We start from the raw sequence: 16,110 nt of genomic DNA on the forward strand, positions 1-16,110 counted from the left end.
ACTTTTCTTTACATTTCTTATAACTCGTGTCTGGTCAAAGAGTGACAATTAATCAGGAACGGAGGGAGTATTATACTCATATTTTGTATACTCGACACTGTAATAAATAGTGACAATTAATTAGGAACGGAGGGAGTATCATACTCGACACTGTAATAAATAAATATAACTAGCATTTAATGAACTCCCGATTAGATTAATGGGCTATTAACGAACCCATTATATTAAACTGGGCTAATATAACAAACCAATCTATTTAACCACATGTGTATCGAATCTGCCTTTTGGCGGAATCCAACTAATCCTGCTCGAACTGGCTTGCGGATTAAGGCCGAAAGTCTCCCAGCGGGTGGTGGGGTTTGTACCCGTGACCTCAAGGTCACTACATCTCCTCGGTGCCAACTGCGCTGTGACCCGTTGGTGCTTTTTATTTTAGTTTATCCTCAAAATATGTCATATTTTTTAAGAAAAAAAATCCCCTCCCCCCCTAATATATAAAAATATTTTTTTTACCCTTACCATTTAACACACAAAATTACAGCTCCTAAATCTTATACCATCACCCCAAATGCGACATCTATAACTCTCTCCATCTATCATTAAACGTCACACTTTGACTAGACATTATTTTAAAAAAGTATACTAAAATGAGTTGAAAAAATTAGTAAAATGTGAGTCCTATTTTTATGTATTAATTTAATAATAAAATATTAGGGGAATATGTTAGTGAAAGGTATATTCTCCCGTCCGCGACGTTTTTTCATTTTAGTCCATCCGGGAATAGGAGTTCCGGTTCACTGTTACTATAAATGGTAATACTGTCACACATTCCATTAACTCATTTCACTCACATTTCCATTTAAAACTAATATACAAGTGAGACTCATATTCTATTAACTTTTTTCTACCTATTTTTTAAAAATATTTTTAAAAATTTGCGTCGCTAAGAAGTGAGATTCTTAATTGTGAATTGAGTGAGTAATTTATTATCAAAAAAGTAGTAAAAAGTACAAGTATGATAAATATTGACAGACATATTAAAATGAAAACTAGCGAGAAATAATAGCGGAAAAAAGAAAGTACTACGAGACAAAGGAATACTTACTGTTACATTTTACTCCCCCCGTCCCCTAAATATTGTCCCACTTTGACCCGACACGAATTTTAAGAAATGTAATGAAAAGTGAGTTAAAAAAGTTAATTGAATGTGGATAATACTTTTATATATTAGTTTTATAATAAAATGTGAGTTGAATTGAGTTGATGGAATATGTGATCCACTACAAAAAATGGTAAAAAGTGAAATGAGACAAATTTTGTGGAACGGATGAAAATGAAAAAAATGGGACAAACTTTCCGGGACGGAGTGGGTATTATTGAATCATACTACGACTCCGTGTTTAAGTGGTGTTATGAAAACATTAAAAAGTGAACTTTAAACCATCCAGTTATGGAAATATGTAAAAATAGACTTATATGCTCGACCGGGCCCTTGGTATTTTTTCAATTTCGAAGCAGAATTTGAACATTTTCTACTTCTTTACAGTATCTTAAAAATGAAAACGAATTTTGTAAATTTATTTATTAAGAAAATGGTAATTTGAAGTATTTAAACTAACTACTTCTATTTGATATAAAAATGATGTCAATGAATTAACTTGATGCAAATAAATCTAGAGACTCCACGTTCTGACAAACAAAAGTACATTTCCAAACAATTATACACATCTAGACTCCACGTTTTAGATATGTATTGTACACATCTAATTCTAGATAATTATGTTTAGTCCGGGTAATTTTTTTATAAAAACAGGATATGTTGATTTAAAGAATAATTGGTCATAAATTTATATTAGTAATTTACACATTATATATGAGTTCAATGGAAATTTTCATCATCACATGAATGAAAGAAAATGAAAGGATTGAAAACTGAGTTGGAGCATTTGGATTTAACCTAAACCTCAAGAACAAAAACCAATGTACTCATGTAAATTTGTAATCTTGATTTGTCACATGAGAAAAAGACTGGTTTCAGACATCAGATAAAATAAATCAAAGATTCACAAATTCTCTCTCTCTGTCTCCATTCCCCAATGTGCATAATCTACCCTCAAAAAATTCAATTTTTTTCTTGTATCCTCCATAAACTAATGAAAACAAACAACCACATCCCCAAAACATTAATTACTAAAATCACTAGCATCGCCGAAGCAAATTTCAAAGTAAATTTCTACATTTATTATGCCATTAAATGTAAAAGAATAAAGCTAGGCGGCCACATTATGGCCAGCCATAAATTAATTAAATAATAAAAAAATTAATTTTTTTTAAATTTTTGGTTTAATACTACTTGATTTTACTTTTATATCATTTTCATTATATGTTGCTCAACATGTTAGTGTTGCTCTTTCATTGTTTTTGCTCAACTTATTACTACTGTCATTTCTTGATTCCTGCTCAACGTATACAGTAATTCGTGATATTAATGTATTTTACGTAATGTAATTCAAAGATAAGTATCAACTCACAAGTCCATTCACACACATATAAGTTTATATCGGTAATTCTAATTTTTTTATACATGTAAATGGACTAAATTAACTCTTTATGGCCGGCCACATTATGGTCATTTAGAATCACTCAATTTAAAATTACCTCGAAAATACCATTCCATATGATCTCACTCACTTGTCGTTCAAATCCTTCTTCTCATCATCTTCACTTGCTACCCCCCACCCCACACACACAGTCCTCACCTCTAATCACACATTCTTTCTGCAATTTGTGGGCCTATTCCAGAAGCATTTCTCAAGACTTATTCCTTCACAAAACCCACCCCAATTACCTCCTCTTCACATGCGAGGCTTCGAACTCAATGCATTACAAAAGACTCGATTTTTACTGAGCTTCTTCCTCGCAAGCCTATAAAGATTGAATTTTTATGCAAAAATGCGAAGCCTAAATACCCTTTTGAACATCTTCTACTTGTCCACATTCTGCATTTCTGTCTCATCTTCGCTCAACACTGATGGGCTCTCCCTCTTAGCTCTAAAAGCCGCCATTGTCAAAGATCCAAACATGGCTCTAATTTCATGGCTGGAGGTCGACGCAACCCCGTGCAGGTGGGCCGGGATCACCTGCGATCGCGTCCACCGCCGCGTCATCTCCGTCTCACTCCCGAGCAAGAACCTGACCGGCTACATTCCCTCGGAGATCGGCGCGCTATCCTTTCTCGCCTCTCTTGATCTCTCCCACAACTTCTTCAGTGGACCCCTGCCGCACCAGATCGCCACCCTCCCAAACCTCGTTCATTTCGACATCTCTTCCAACAACTTCAACGGCTCGCTGCTCCAAGGGCTAAGCAATCTGACCCATTTGCAGGGGACTTTGAATCTCTCTTACAATGCCTTTTCCGGCGAGATTCCGGCGAGTTTTGGACAGTTTCCGGTGATGGTGAGCCTCGACCTCCGCTGCAATGAGCTCACCGGAAAAATACCTCAGGTGGGGTCGCTGTTGAACCAGGGCCCCACCGCATTTTCAGGGAATCTTTATCTCTGTGGGTTTCCATTGAGCACTCCATGCACCGTGCCGGAAGCTCAAAATCCGAGATTTTTGGAAAACCCTCAAAAACCGGAGGGTGATGGTGCTGGTGGGCTGGTGGAGCGAAGAAATGTCAACGGCGGGTCGGTGACAGTTTCGGTGATTACCGGCGTTTCTGTGGTGGTTGGAGTGGTGGCTGTTGCAGTGTGGTTCATTAGGAAGAGATGGAAGCTGGAGCAGAAGCTGGGGAAGGAGAATGTTGGGGTGGGATTGGGAGGTGAGGAGGGGAAGAAGGGTAAATTTGTTGTGATTGATGAAGGGTTTGGGTTGGAATTGGAGGATTTGTTGAGGGCTTCAGCCTATGTTCTTGGGAAAAGCAGGAGTGGGATAGTTTATAGGGTGGTGGCCGGTGACCGGAAGGGGGCGGCTCCTGCTGCTGCTGCTCCGGTGGTGGTGGCGGTGAGGCGGCTGAGTGAGGGGGACGTGGCGTGGAGCTTGAAGGAGTTCGAGGCGGAGGCGGAGACCATTGGGAAAGTGAGGCACCCCAACATTGTGAGGCTGAGGGCTTATTACTATGCCAGTGATGAGAAGTTGCTGATTTCGGATTTCATCACCAATGGAAGCTTGTACAGCGCATTGCATGGTGAGCATTTTGCAGTTTTCTTATTTAGATTTATTTTCAGCTGGATTGATTGCCATTTGAGATAACAAGGGGTGCAGGATTAACATTTTTGCATGTTTTTTCATTCAACTTTTTAGGAAGTAAAGATCCTTTTAGGAATCATTAAATTCTTGTGATGTGATTTTTAGATCATTGAATGTTTAACACCATTCTGTTTTTTGAGGCCAAACATAAAAAGATTGTTGAACACTATGTAAGAATATCCTCATTGTAGAAAGGTTTCTTGGACAACATAATGAAAAGACCAAATGAAGCAATCATAAACTTCGTAAGGTAGAATAGCATGGTGGTGGATTGGTAGTGGGGTTCAAACACGGACCACACATCACGCGCAGACCTTCAATGATTATCAATCAGGACCACACTCGGGTAGAAGAGTGTGTGTTTGTTTTGAATTTTATTATGAATAGTAAGACTTGCTTTTCTGTATATCTGGTTTTAAACAAGATAAATTAAGTTATACTATTCCCCTGCTGATTCTGCATATTCAGTGATTCTGGTTTTATGAATTGGATTCTTCATATATGCATATTGGATGAGCCTTAGAGCAAGCCATTGGATTGTGTAAGAAAACAATTCTGCAATACAAAAGCAATGCAGCAGGGGCATAATAAAAAAATGTGGTTTGTGGAACTTGAAATCTTGATTTGAATAACAATAGATTTTGTCATTTTCGGGTGCAGGCGTAGCAGGGAACGGGGCACCTCCTCCACTGTCATGGACTGCAAGGCTAAGAATCATCCAAGAAACTGCAAGGGGTTTGATGCACATACATGACTGCAGCCCTAAAAAGTATGTGCATGGAAGCCTCAAATCCTCGAAGATCCTCCTCGACGACAACTTAAAGCCCTACATCTCCGGTTTTGGCCTGTCCCGTCTCGTCCTGGCTATCTCAAAATCGACAACCGCCCCTTCCAAGAGGCCAATCTCAGTGACTCCCAAAACTAAGGCCTCATCAAACATCATGTGTGTGGCTCCGGAAGCTCAGGGCTTGGGCGCCAAAGTCAACCAAAAGTGTGATGTCTACGCGTTCGGGATCTTGGTCATGGAGATCCTGACGGGCCAGGCCCCTGACAACGATGGGGAGGAGGGGCTCCAGAGCCGGGTGAGGAGGATTTTCCGGGAAGAGAGGCCGTTGTCGGAGATAATAGACCCCACGCTCTTGAACGAGGTTCGTGCCAAGAAGCAGGTTGTTGCTGCGTTTCATGTTTCGCTAAACTGTACGGAACGCGATCCGGAACTCCGACCTAAGATGAGGACGGTTTCATGTAACCTAGATCGGATCAAGTTGCAGTGATGCTGTGAAGTTATATATGTCTTTGTAGGATTTATCATTAATTTCTAATAGGTGTAAGGTAATGATATGTTTTTTCCCCAATCTCTGCATGTATAAATGTTAGTATCACCAGTGTAGTTAGTGTACTGTAGTATCAATCTGTTCATTAAAATGCCCGCATGAACTAAATCATCTAAAGCTATATGCTAACTAGATTTTTTTAAAATTTTAAGGAAAATTTAAGAATGGGAAACGTTTTTGGGTTAGGCCCAAATTAACTTGTTGTTTGGTGGGTTGGGTCTGTTATATTATATTACTACAAAAACGCCTCAAAATTTGAGCATCTCTTTTTTCTACTGTGTGATATAATTATTTGAATACTATATTCTTTGTGATTTTCATTTCCGTTGATTTCCTTATACTTTAATTTTAGTGTCACTCTTCTTTATTTGGAAACACACATTTGTGTTAGATAATGTGGAATAGACCTTAATACAAAAATTTAAAAAATATAAATAAAAAACAACATACTACTCCTAGTATTTGACACTATACATCTTGACAAATGACGGTTATGCACCATGGCAAGAAATAAACACCAATATATCTCATCAATCCAAATCATCACAGAGCGAATCTATGATGTGATAATCAAATAATAATAATAATAATAATAATAATAATAATAATAATTTTGAAGACTGCACTTCATACAAAAAGAGTTATGAAGTTAAAATTGGACAAAATTGAGATTTGTCCAAAATAAGAAGCTTATTCGCTATTGAAGATTTCGATAACAATCATTATTTAGATTAAAATATTTGTATATAGTGTAAACATGGATTTTTTTTAACCTTTTAATAAATCTATAAAATTCTAGTGTAATTAAGAAGTTTATAATAAAATGTATCATTTAACATGATAAAATTCCATTATGTTAATATTTTATTTTCGAATATTCTAACATAATATTATCTACCATAATAATTTCGAAGGTAACATAATAAAATTAGTACTATGTTTTATGAACCTTACTCTATATTACAAGATAAGAGCATCCACTACGCTGTCCCCCCACCGTCCCTTAACCGTCCCTTAAACTACTATTTGAGGGCTCCACTGTACTTTATTCCTCCATCCCTTAACTAAGGGACGGAACCTGCAACGCTCCGTCCCTTAACCGTCCCTTATTCCATCCCTTAAATTACTATTCATTCAATTTCGTTTTTTTCCAACATAATTCAATTAAAACAAACACACTTCATTAAAATTAAAATAACATTACAGCATAAAATAAAAATACAACTTAAAATTTTAAAAAAACATAATTAAAATCTTTAAAAAATAAAAATGACATAATTTAAAATACAATTTTATATGAACATCATTGAATGTTTTATGTTTCACTTTCGATGTGGGACAAAATCATTCTTGGATGTCTCTATAAAAGAGAAACAACCAAGAATGATTTTGTCTCACATCGAAAGTGAAACATAAAACATTCAAGGATGTCTCTATAAAAGAAGAACAACCAAGAATGATTTTATCCCACATCGAAAGTGAAACATAAAACATTCAAGGTTGTCTCTATAAAAGAGAAGCAACCAAGAATGACTTTGTCCCACATCGAAAGTGGAACATAAAACATTCAGGGTTGTCTCTATTAAAGAGAAGCAACCAAGAATGACTTTGTCCCACATCGAAAGTGAAACATAAAACATTCAAGGTTGTCTCTATAAAAGAATGACTTTGTCCCACATCGAAAGTGAAACATAAAACATTCAAGGTTGTCTCTATAAAAGAGAAGCAACCAAGAATGACTTTGTCCCACATCGAAAGTGAAACATAAAACATTCAAGGTTGTCTCTATAAAAGAGAAGCAACCAAGAATGACTTTGTCCCACATCGAAAGTGAAACATAAAACATTCAAAGTTGTCTCTATAAAAGAGAAGCAACCAAGAATGACTTTGTCTCACATCGAAAGTGAAACGTAAAACATTCAAAGTTGTCTCTATAAAAGAGAAGAAACCAAGAATGACATTGTCCCACATCGAAAGTGGAACATAAAAAGTAATTTTTTTTAAATTTGATCTTTTTTTAAAAAAATTGATTTATTGCGTCAGTGTGACGACGCCCACTCGCGGGCTGGCGAGTGGGCGTCACGCACGACGCCGGGTCGCGCCACGTCGCCTAGGCGCGTGGCGAGACGGCCCGTCGCTTGTCTCGGCGACACGGGACGCGGGACGGGACGGTGAGCTGCAACGCGTAGCGCGACGGACCCGTCTCTCTGGGACGGATCGCGGGACGCCGATTCGACGCGTAGTGGATGCTCTAATAAAATCAGAGATGTAATAAACTTAGGCAAATTCTATTGAGTCCAAAATGTACATAATGAAATACTCCATAGTGTTTTATACTTTTTTTTTTTTAATACTTGGAAACCCTAAAAATGGTCACCCACGTGTCCATGTTTCCCTCCACAAAAAGTCCACTCATAATATTTGAATGAATGCTAAATGTCATGTACCTTTCACACCTATTATTAATTCTTTTCTCCACAATTCTAGTACTATTAGATATTGGGGCGCACAATTTTTTCATTTAAAATCTTTTTCACGGGTAGGCCGTAGGGACCATTCTACCTGAATGGCCCAACATTAAATCTTTTTATTCTCATTATATATAATCAATTTCTTGAAATGTTCTAACATTTACTCTTTATATTCTAGTAGGAATAAATTAACATCTTAGCGAGCACAACGTGTCCACCTAGTGTTCACTGGGTATCACGAGCACTAATGCTTGCTAAATTTCTTGCAAATCCCGTCGCAATTTTGTGAGTATATATCTTCAAATACTCATGAAATATTTGATTTTTCAGTGATTTTTTTTTATATTGTTATCGAGCACTTAATTTTGCTTTATAATATTGTGTTATAAGGCTATGAAGAAATATTATGTTAACTAATACTAATACGATTTGGATAATGAAGCAACATTCTTAAAAATTACTCAGTTATGATATTAAAAATGTGTTCGAAAATTAATCGATGAGTATTCTTATTAATGTTATTCCTTTGGCTAATATTATTATTCAAATTATATGCTTAATTATCAGATTTAAATCTAACTGATTGTTCTATTACATATATTCCGAATCATCTTCTTCCCATGTTTGGTCTATACGCTCCCAAGAATTGCAGATTTAAATATTTTCTCCTACTATTTTTGTAGTGGTTTCTACAAATAATGGAGTACTTATTTTTTACCATGTTTTTAAATTACATAAAATAATTGTTCTTCAAATTTATATTTAACGGATTTTAACTTTTTCTCTGCCTTTTCCCCTTTGCGTAATGTTTGAATTATTGGAATGATATATAGTCCTTGGAATTATCATTCAAAGTAATTTAGAGCATCCATATCCGTGCTCTTGCCAATGAGCACGGATGTGGGCTCGGACCCACTTTTATTCCTGCTCTTAGGTAAGAGCACAACACCCACATCCGTGCTCTTCCGCAAAGACATGCTCAAGGGTCCCACCATTCTATTATTCAATTTAAATAAAAACATTTCCTCAATATTAAAATGCATTACAAATAACAGGAATAAAATTACAAATTATAAAAAAATTAAAAATTACATAATTAAAATCCTAAAAATTAAAATTTTCTTCATTAAAGTCATAAAAATTAAAAATTACATAATTTAAATCCTAAAAATTAAAATTTATATAATTAAATTCATAAAATTTAAAAACCCACTACTCGTGGTCGAATTTCGCCCAAATGGATGATGAATGTATGTATTTATAGATGATTTTGAGATTAAATTTTTTAAAAAAAATTTCAAAAAAATGGTTATAAAATATGTATATTTTTGGGAATCCAAAAATATATATATTTTTAATTTTTGGTATTATTTTCGATTTTTTTAAAAAATGTCAACGGCCAATAGAAACGCGTCACGTCGCCCTGCTCGCTGGCACGACCGTGCTCTTAGCTAAGAGCAGCGCCGTGCCAGCGATAAGAGCGCAGCGGCGGACAGCGATGTCGTGCCATTGGCACGGACGGAGAGCGGTGTGCTCTCCGCTGTGGATGCCTTTAGAAGTTCAAATTACAATTATTAGACTATATGCAATATTTTTAAAAAAAGATAGGGGGGCTATGCATGTAGGGGACCGATATATCATCATTACACACAAAATTCTTGCTCATTTATTCTCCGATTTAAATTATATATCTAGGTTTCAAATTCGTCCCACACTTTCACATTTGAAATAGAATGAATAAACTTATCTAAATTATTATTAACTTATAAATTTAAGTTTTAATTAACTTCTACGAGATATTCGTTGTGCCTCTTATCTTCAATAGTAGTATAACATTTAAATACTAATATTCGTTCATTTAGATTCCTTCGATGCTCGTGAAAAAACTAAACTCTATCTTATTTGTAGTAATGTCCATTACTCAAATAACCATTTCGCAAAAATTTCCATTTCGAATGATAAAAATCACTATTTTGTATGGAAACTTTTGGCATAGGATACATATATTCCAATGTGATTTTCATCAGCACAATTATTAGTCCCCTCACGAGCTGCATCAGATTCCCAAAATAGAATTTAGATTTTTAAGATAAGATTTTGCATTTTGACATCACGCTTATACAACACATTATACATTTTGATATTATCGTAGCATATAGTATAACTCATTCTAATTGCAATATTCGATCAGATACATCCAGACCAACAATACAATGTAACTTTCTTATTCTCAATTAAAAACTACACTTATTTTCCTAGTAAATACTGTAAAATAGGATGATGCCATGATACAAATTAAAAATAAAAATAAAAACAAAAATAGAAAGTGTGCAAGCTCCAAAACATCCTAATTTTGCATATTTCCGAGGTACAAAATCAGCCCCTAAAATGGAAATGTTACATGATTTGTTTTAGTTTGAAGCAAAAGGTTCTTTCTGAAAGAAGAAAGCATTGAGTAAAAGGCTGCAACTACCTCCCTCTTTTTTAATTTCTTCTCTCACCCCAAAAAAAAGTCTATGCCCAAGACATACCTCATCTACTCCACTTTCTTTAATTTTACACCAGACTACTTACTATACATAGTGAGAGAAGATACATTTCTCCACCATCTCCAAAATCATCCAAACAAGCAACTTAAAAAACAGATCTTTGTTGCTTCAACGACAAGATTTGAGGCTCCCAATAGCTTGAACAAGAAGCGGTTCCAACGGTTGGTTTGAAAGAGACTTGGGTTGGATAAATTCGACAAAAAAGAAGAGAGGAATGTATGGTGATTCCCATGCATTATCTTCTATATTTCCACCCAATTTCAAGCATAAAGAAGAGCAGCACCAAATGGAATCCGACTACTGCAATAATGGCAGCAGTAGTCAGAACAGTTATGGGCTGCTGAGATTTAGGTCTGCTCCCACTTCTCTGCTCGAGAGTTTCACAGAGAAGACTGGGAAATTGGGGTTTTCAAGATTCTACCCTGATGAAATGAATGAGGCTGAGGCTGAAAACGGCGACGTTGATGATGGACATGGCTCTGATAATAATAATAATAATAATAATAATAATAATAAGGGCTCCGGTAATAGATTTGCGAATTCGCAACTGCCGCCGCAGTATCCGAGGCAAAGTGGAGCTCAATTGGGATACAGAGGTGTGCCCTTGAATCAGGGGCTTATGCGCCAGAACAGCTCTCCTGCTGGATTGTTCTCTCAAAATGGTAACTTTTTATGTAGTTTTATATTTATTTTGTTTGAGACTGTTGTTTGTTGTTGGGGCAGAAGCAGTAGATATGCTTGCTGTCTGAAGATCTCTTTAAAAAAAACATTTCTTTCAAGCTTTTAATTTTAAGATTTAAGTTTGGTTCTTGATAAAGAATATGAACAAGTTTATCATCAGAGATTGATATTGGATCCAAGCTAGCTATTGCGTTAGTTTCTTGAAATGTGAGAGGTTCTGTTTTTCCTTTCACTAGAATGGTGACTAATTAAGAATAAATTAGATTGGTTAGAGATCTTGGGAGTGCTAATAACATAATCTTTGGGTTGGTTTAGGGTATTCAGGTGTTGGAAGCTACAGGGTGGGTGGTGATGGAGATTTAAGGAATAGGAAGCCCATGATCAGCTCTTCGTTATCTCGTATATCAGAGTTTGAGAGCGATAATGGCGGCCTTGTTGATGAAACAAAGGTCGGGAATAGCAGTGCTGACAGTTTCATTTTCACTTCATTTGCTCCGTGGAACGATTCTTCCTATCTTGCAGAAAATAGTGACATCAAAAGGGTGATCGATATTGATCAAAAGCTGTTTCTCAATAATAGTGAGGTACAAATAATCTTGATGATCATGGAGTAATTCATAGCATTGTTGTTTGTTTCACATTTTATACAATAGTAGTAGTATATACTAATGGTGCATAAATACAGAGATGTGAGATTGGAAATAGTAGGCCAAATGGTCTGTGTCACCACCTAAGTTTGCCTAAGACTTCATCTGAAATGGTTGCTATGGAGAAGCTGATGCGCCTTCAAGACACGGTTCCTTGCAAGGTTCGTGCTAAGCGCGGCTGTGCCACTCATCCCCGAAGCATTGCAGAGAGGGTACATACATACCGCCCCGCCCGATTTCAATATTTTGTTAACTAGTTCAAATTTGATATGAATATGAGAGTGTTATTGTACAGGTTAGGAGGGGCAGAATCAGTGAGAGAATGAGGAAGTTGCAGGAGCTTGTTCCAAACATGGATAAGGTATGCCCATTTTGCAGACAGAAAATGTAGTTTTTTTTTAATTATTATTTCTGAGAAAATAAGGCTTGGGTTGGTTTGGTGATGCAGCAAACCAACACATCAGACATGTTAGATTTGGCTGTGGAATACATCAAAGGCCTCCAGAAACAGTACAAGGTATGAAGGTGTAGTGATTATTTGCTGTGAATCCTTGTTTCTTAGGTACTCCATATAATTGAACATTTTTTATACTATATATGCAGACACTTAACGATGTTCGAGCTAATTGCAAGTGCTCAGCCTTTCCAAAGCGTTAGTTTCGGATGATCAGATTCTACGATCAGATTTTTATGTTTCCCGTTTTTGTGGATTTATGTATTGTTTAGTCAAGATATATAACTTATTTTTGGTTGAGTTCTGTTAGGAAAAATTAGGTGCATGTATGGCAACTATTCAGGGATGTTATCTCTTTACAATTTTATTATTATTATTATTATTATTATTATTATTATTATTATTATTATTATTATTATTATTATTATTATTATTATTATTATCATCATCATCATCATCATTATCATTATCATTATCATTATTATTATCATTATTATTATTATTATTATTATTATGCAACAAATGGAATGCCCATCTTGTTTTTTATGACAAAAATCTAAGTTGAGTTTGGTGTAATAAATATTAGTACTACTTTTGGGCCTACCTAAATTTCCAAACTTGGCCTACCAAGATTCTGATGTGTAAAATTGTTAAGAGAATCCACAATGGGACGGATGTCCCGGCGGACATCCCGACGGACTTCCCGAAAACACCTTCTGCCACGTCATAAGGACATCCCACTGCACTGCCACGTCATAAGGACATCCCACTGCACAATGACGGACATCCCCAAGGACATTCCGATAGATATCCACAATAATAAAAATTCACAAATTCACCAAATTAAACAATTTACGGAATTAAAATTTCGACACGAATACGGAGAAAATGCAACCACTTTATTTAAAACAAACAACATACATAATTATTATAAAAAAATACATAGTTAAAAAAAAAACCTCAAGCTTCGACAAATGCGGCCCCCGTCTCACTCCCCGTCGTCACCGCCGCCAGTCCCGTCGTACCCGTGGCCTGTCCCGGCGTCACTCACGGGTAGGGATGGCATCCCCAAATCGCGCCGCATACTGCCGATGACATCCTTCAATATTAACTTGCATAAGGGGCCAGTTGCTGCATACCACTTCTCTATGGTGTGTATCAGAGTCTCATGATACTGTATGCAGGCAAGTGAGGGGAGCTCGAGATCGATCTGGGAATGAGCTGCCGATTGGACCTCGGGGGACCCGCTGGCGCTTCCCCTAGCCATCTTCATCGCGGTCTTTTGCCCAACCGGGCGACGGCGGCGGGAAGACGATTTAGGGGTAGGGAACTCTGTCTCGGCGTCAGGGAGTTCATGGGAACCGGCACTGTTGTTGTACTCTACGAAGACGTTGATCTTTGTCCGCTTCGGCCAGCCAGCTTCAACACCCGAATTAAACTTGGCGGAAGTCTGCACCACAAGATAGACCTCCCAATATTTGAATTCCCTGAAACCCAATTCACTTTTGGGGAACTGCTGGTGAGACAGAAGCTTTACATCATCTGCGGACATGCCGCTGGTTGTCGTGCGGAGGTTGTTTTGGTAGATGCCGACAAATAGGCTGAGCTGCCTCCTCAGCTGCTCCCACTGTTTCCGGCATTGCTCTCCATCGTGAGTCTTCCTACCTAGCGGTTTGAATTGGAGGTGGCTTTGGCTAATGCGCCACCACATTCTATCGATATGCTGGTTAGCCCCGACGTAGGGATCCTCGACTACATTGATCCAGGGCTTCGCCAGCGCGACGCACTCCCCTATGCTCCAGATGGTCCTCTTTCTCCCGCCGGTTTCATCCCCCTCCTCTGCCCCGACCCCACCCTCGTTCCTCGCACGCGAGGACGAGGTATTGCCCTTGCCCTTCCCTCTCCCTTGCTTCTTCGTCCTCCCTGCCGCTGATGGCATCTCAGTGGGAGACTCCCTGACCGGAGATAACCCCAACTCCTCAAAAGTGAAAGTCTCAATGCCGGTGAACTGAGTCTCCAGAGGAGTACTCAGAGGGGAATCACTAGACAATAAATCCATGTATGGGCGATAGACATTGTCCTCAGGTGATTGGGGGACCCCCTCCCCCCCCCGGCAGGCATGCCCTGCATCATCCCGTGCATTTGGGGCATCATCCCCGTCATCGCGGCACTCATCCCGGGCATTTGGGGCATCACCCCACACCAAGGGGGTACATATTGTAGTACCCGGGCATCATCCCTGCCATTTGGGGTTGGGGCATCATCGGCGCCATTCCGGGCATCATCCCGGACATCGGTGCACTTCCGCCGACATTTTCCCCAACTCTAACGGGAAAAGTCGGCGTTTGTGACTCGCTCGTGGTGGGAGAATCACTATCGTGGTGCTCCATTTATCTTCAAAAGAAATGAAAGTAGAGAGAGAGACTCGTTAAAATAAGTGGTGCGAATGAAATGAAGTTCAACGAGCCGTATATATAGAGTTTTTTTTAAAAAAATTAAAATTGGGACGTCAGCCGGGACGTCCGTCGTGGCACCGCAATGGCGGACGTCACGACGGATGTCCCCGGAACGCCGCGAAACTCCGGTGTCCGCAACGCACGTCCGCGTCCGCCTCATTGTTGCCTAATGGCGGACTTCGGGCAGGCCGGTCGGACGGCCGCCGGGACGACCGCCGTTGCGGATGCTCTAAATATAGAAAGTTTTTAACCAATTATATATAACTAATAATGTGGATTTCACAATTCACTAACACTGCATTAATTACCTTTTCCTTCTCTCTTTCTTAGTACATTTTTCAATCTATCTCTTATTCTGCCAAATGAACGTTAAAATTCATGTCATCTCATAAAACTTGTTACGTTTCACTTTTTACCATTTTAGCAATGGATCTCATATTTGACTAACTCATTCTCATTCATATTTTATTATAAAATTAATATTTAAATGTAGAACTAATGTTACACTAACTTTTTCAATTTCAATTGACTTTATGTGCACAATTAAAATGTGACACAAAATTTAAGAGATGGATGGAACTTTATACGTGTTCAATTAAAATGTAACAAAAAATAAATTTAAGGGAGGGAGGGATTGTGGCCAGTTAAGGGGCGGTGGGGTAGTTTTAATTAAATTAACACCTGTATTATACTTGCAAATTGACGAAAAGGACGATTGAACGAAACAGTTTCAGATTTAAGGTCATCCACAACGCTGTCACTATATCGTCCCTTAACTGTACCTTAAAACACTATTTGCAAGCTCCACTGTACTTTTTTACTCCATCCCCTTAGCTAAGGGACGGAACCTGCAACCCTCTGTCTCTTAACCGTCCCTTAAATTACTATTCATTCAATTTAATTTTTTTTATTTTTTCCAATAAATTCAATTAATAAAAACACACTTCATTAACAATAAAATAAAATTACTACATAAAATAAAAATACAACTTAAAAGTTAAAAAAATAAAAAAACACACAATTAAAATCCTAAAAAAAATAAACGTGGCATAATTTAAAATACAATTTTATAGAAAATAAAAAAACTACTCCGCCGGCGAATCATCCCCCGAAGGCGGTGGAGGTGCACTAAAGCCGGTAGGAGGCGGAAGGCTAAGTTGGGTTGCCATAAAGACAATTCCGTTCCACCAGGCTTGGTAGTGGGCGGGCGTAAAGCGGGAAGTGTCTGTCATTGTGGCGGTCATGTACATGGCCATAAGGGAGTTCGAGC

The 16,110-nt window shown here is 37.8% G+C and overlaps 2 protein-coding genes across 2 annotated transcripts; both read left to right on the forward strand.

The window, feature by feature from the left end:
• The first annotated feature begins 2,633 nt into the window (after positions 1 to 2,633).
• On the forward strand, positions 2,634 to 5,779 carry LOC121798234 (receptor protein kinase-like protein ZAR1). The gene is made up of 2 exons (XM_042197140.1): positions 2,634 to 4,186; positions 4,909 to 5,779. Exons 1-2 carry the CDS (start codon positions 2,953 to 2,955, stop codon positions 5,520 to 5,522), a joined length of 1,848 nt encoding a protein of 615 aa, XP_042053074.1. The 5' UTR covers positions 2,634 to 2,952; the 3' UTR covers positions 5,523 to 5,779.
• Positions 5,780 to 10,581: 4,802 nt separating this feature from the next.
• On the forward strand, positions 10,582 to 12,787 carry LOC121799241 (transcription factor bHLH130-like). Its single transcript, XM_042198566.1, has 6 exons — positions 10,582 to 11,264; positions 11,599 to 11,867; positions 11,969 to 12,142; positions 12,226 to 12,291; positions 12,379 to 12,447; positions 12,534 to 12,787. The coding sequence occupies exons 1-6, from the start codon at positions 10,817 to 10,819 to the stop codon at positions 12,585 to 12,587; spliced, it is 1,080 nt and encodes a 359-aa protein (XP_042054500.1). The 5' UTR covers positions 10,582 to 10,816; the 3' UTR covers positions 12,588 to 12,787.
• The last annotated feature ends 3,323 nt before the right edge of the window (positions 12,788 to 16,110 follow it).

The sequence above is a fragment of the Salvia splendens genome, chromosome 4, assembly GCF_004379255.2.
Source record: "Salvia splendens isolate huo1 chromosome 4, SspV2, whole genome shotgun sequence".
Taxonomy (NCBI): Eukaryota; Viridiplantae; Streptophyta; class Magnoliopsida; order Lamiales; family Lamiaceae; genus Salvia; species Salvia splendens.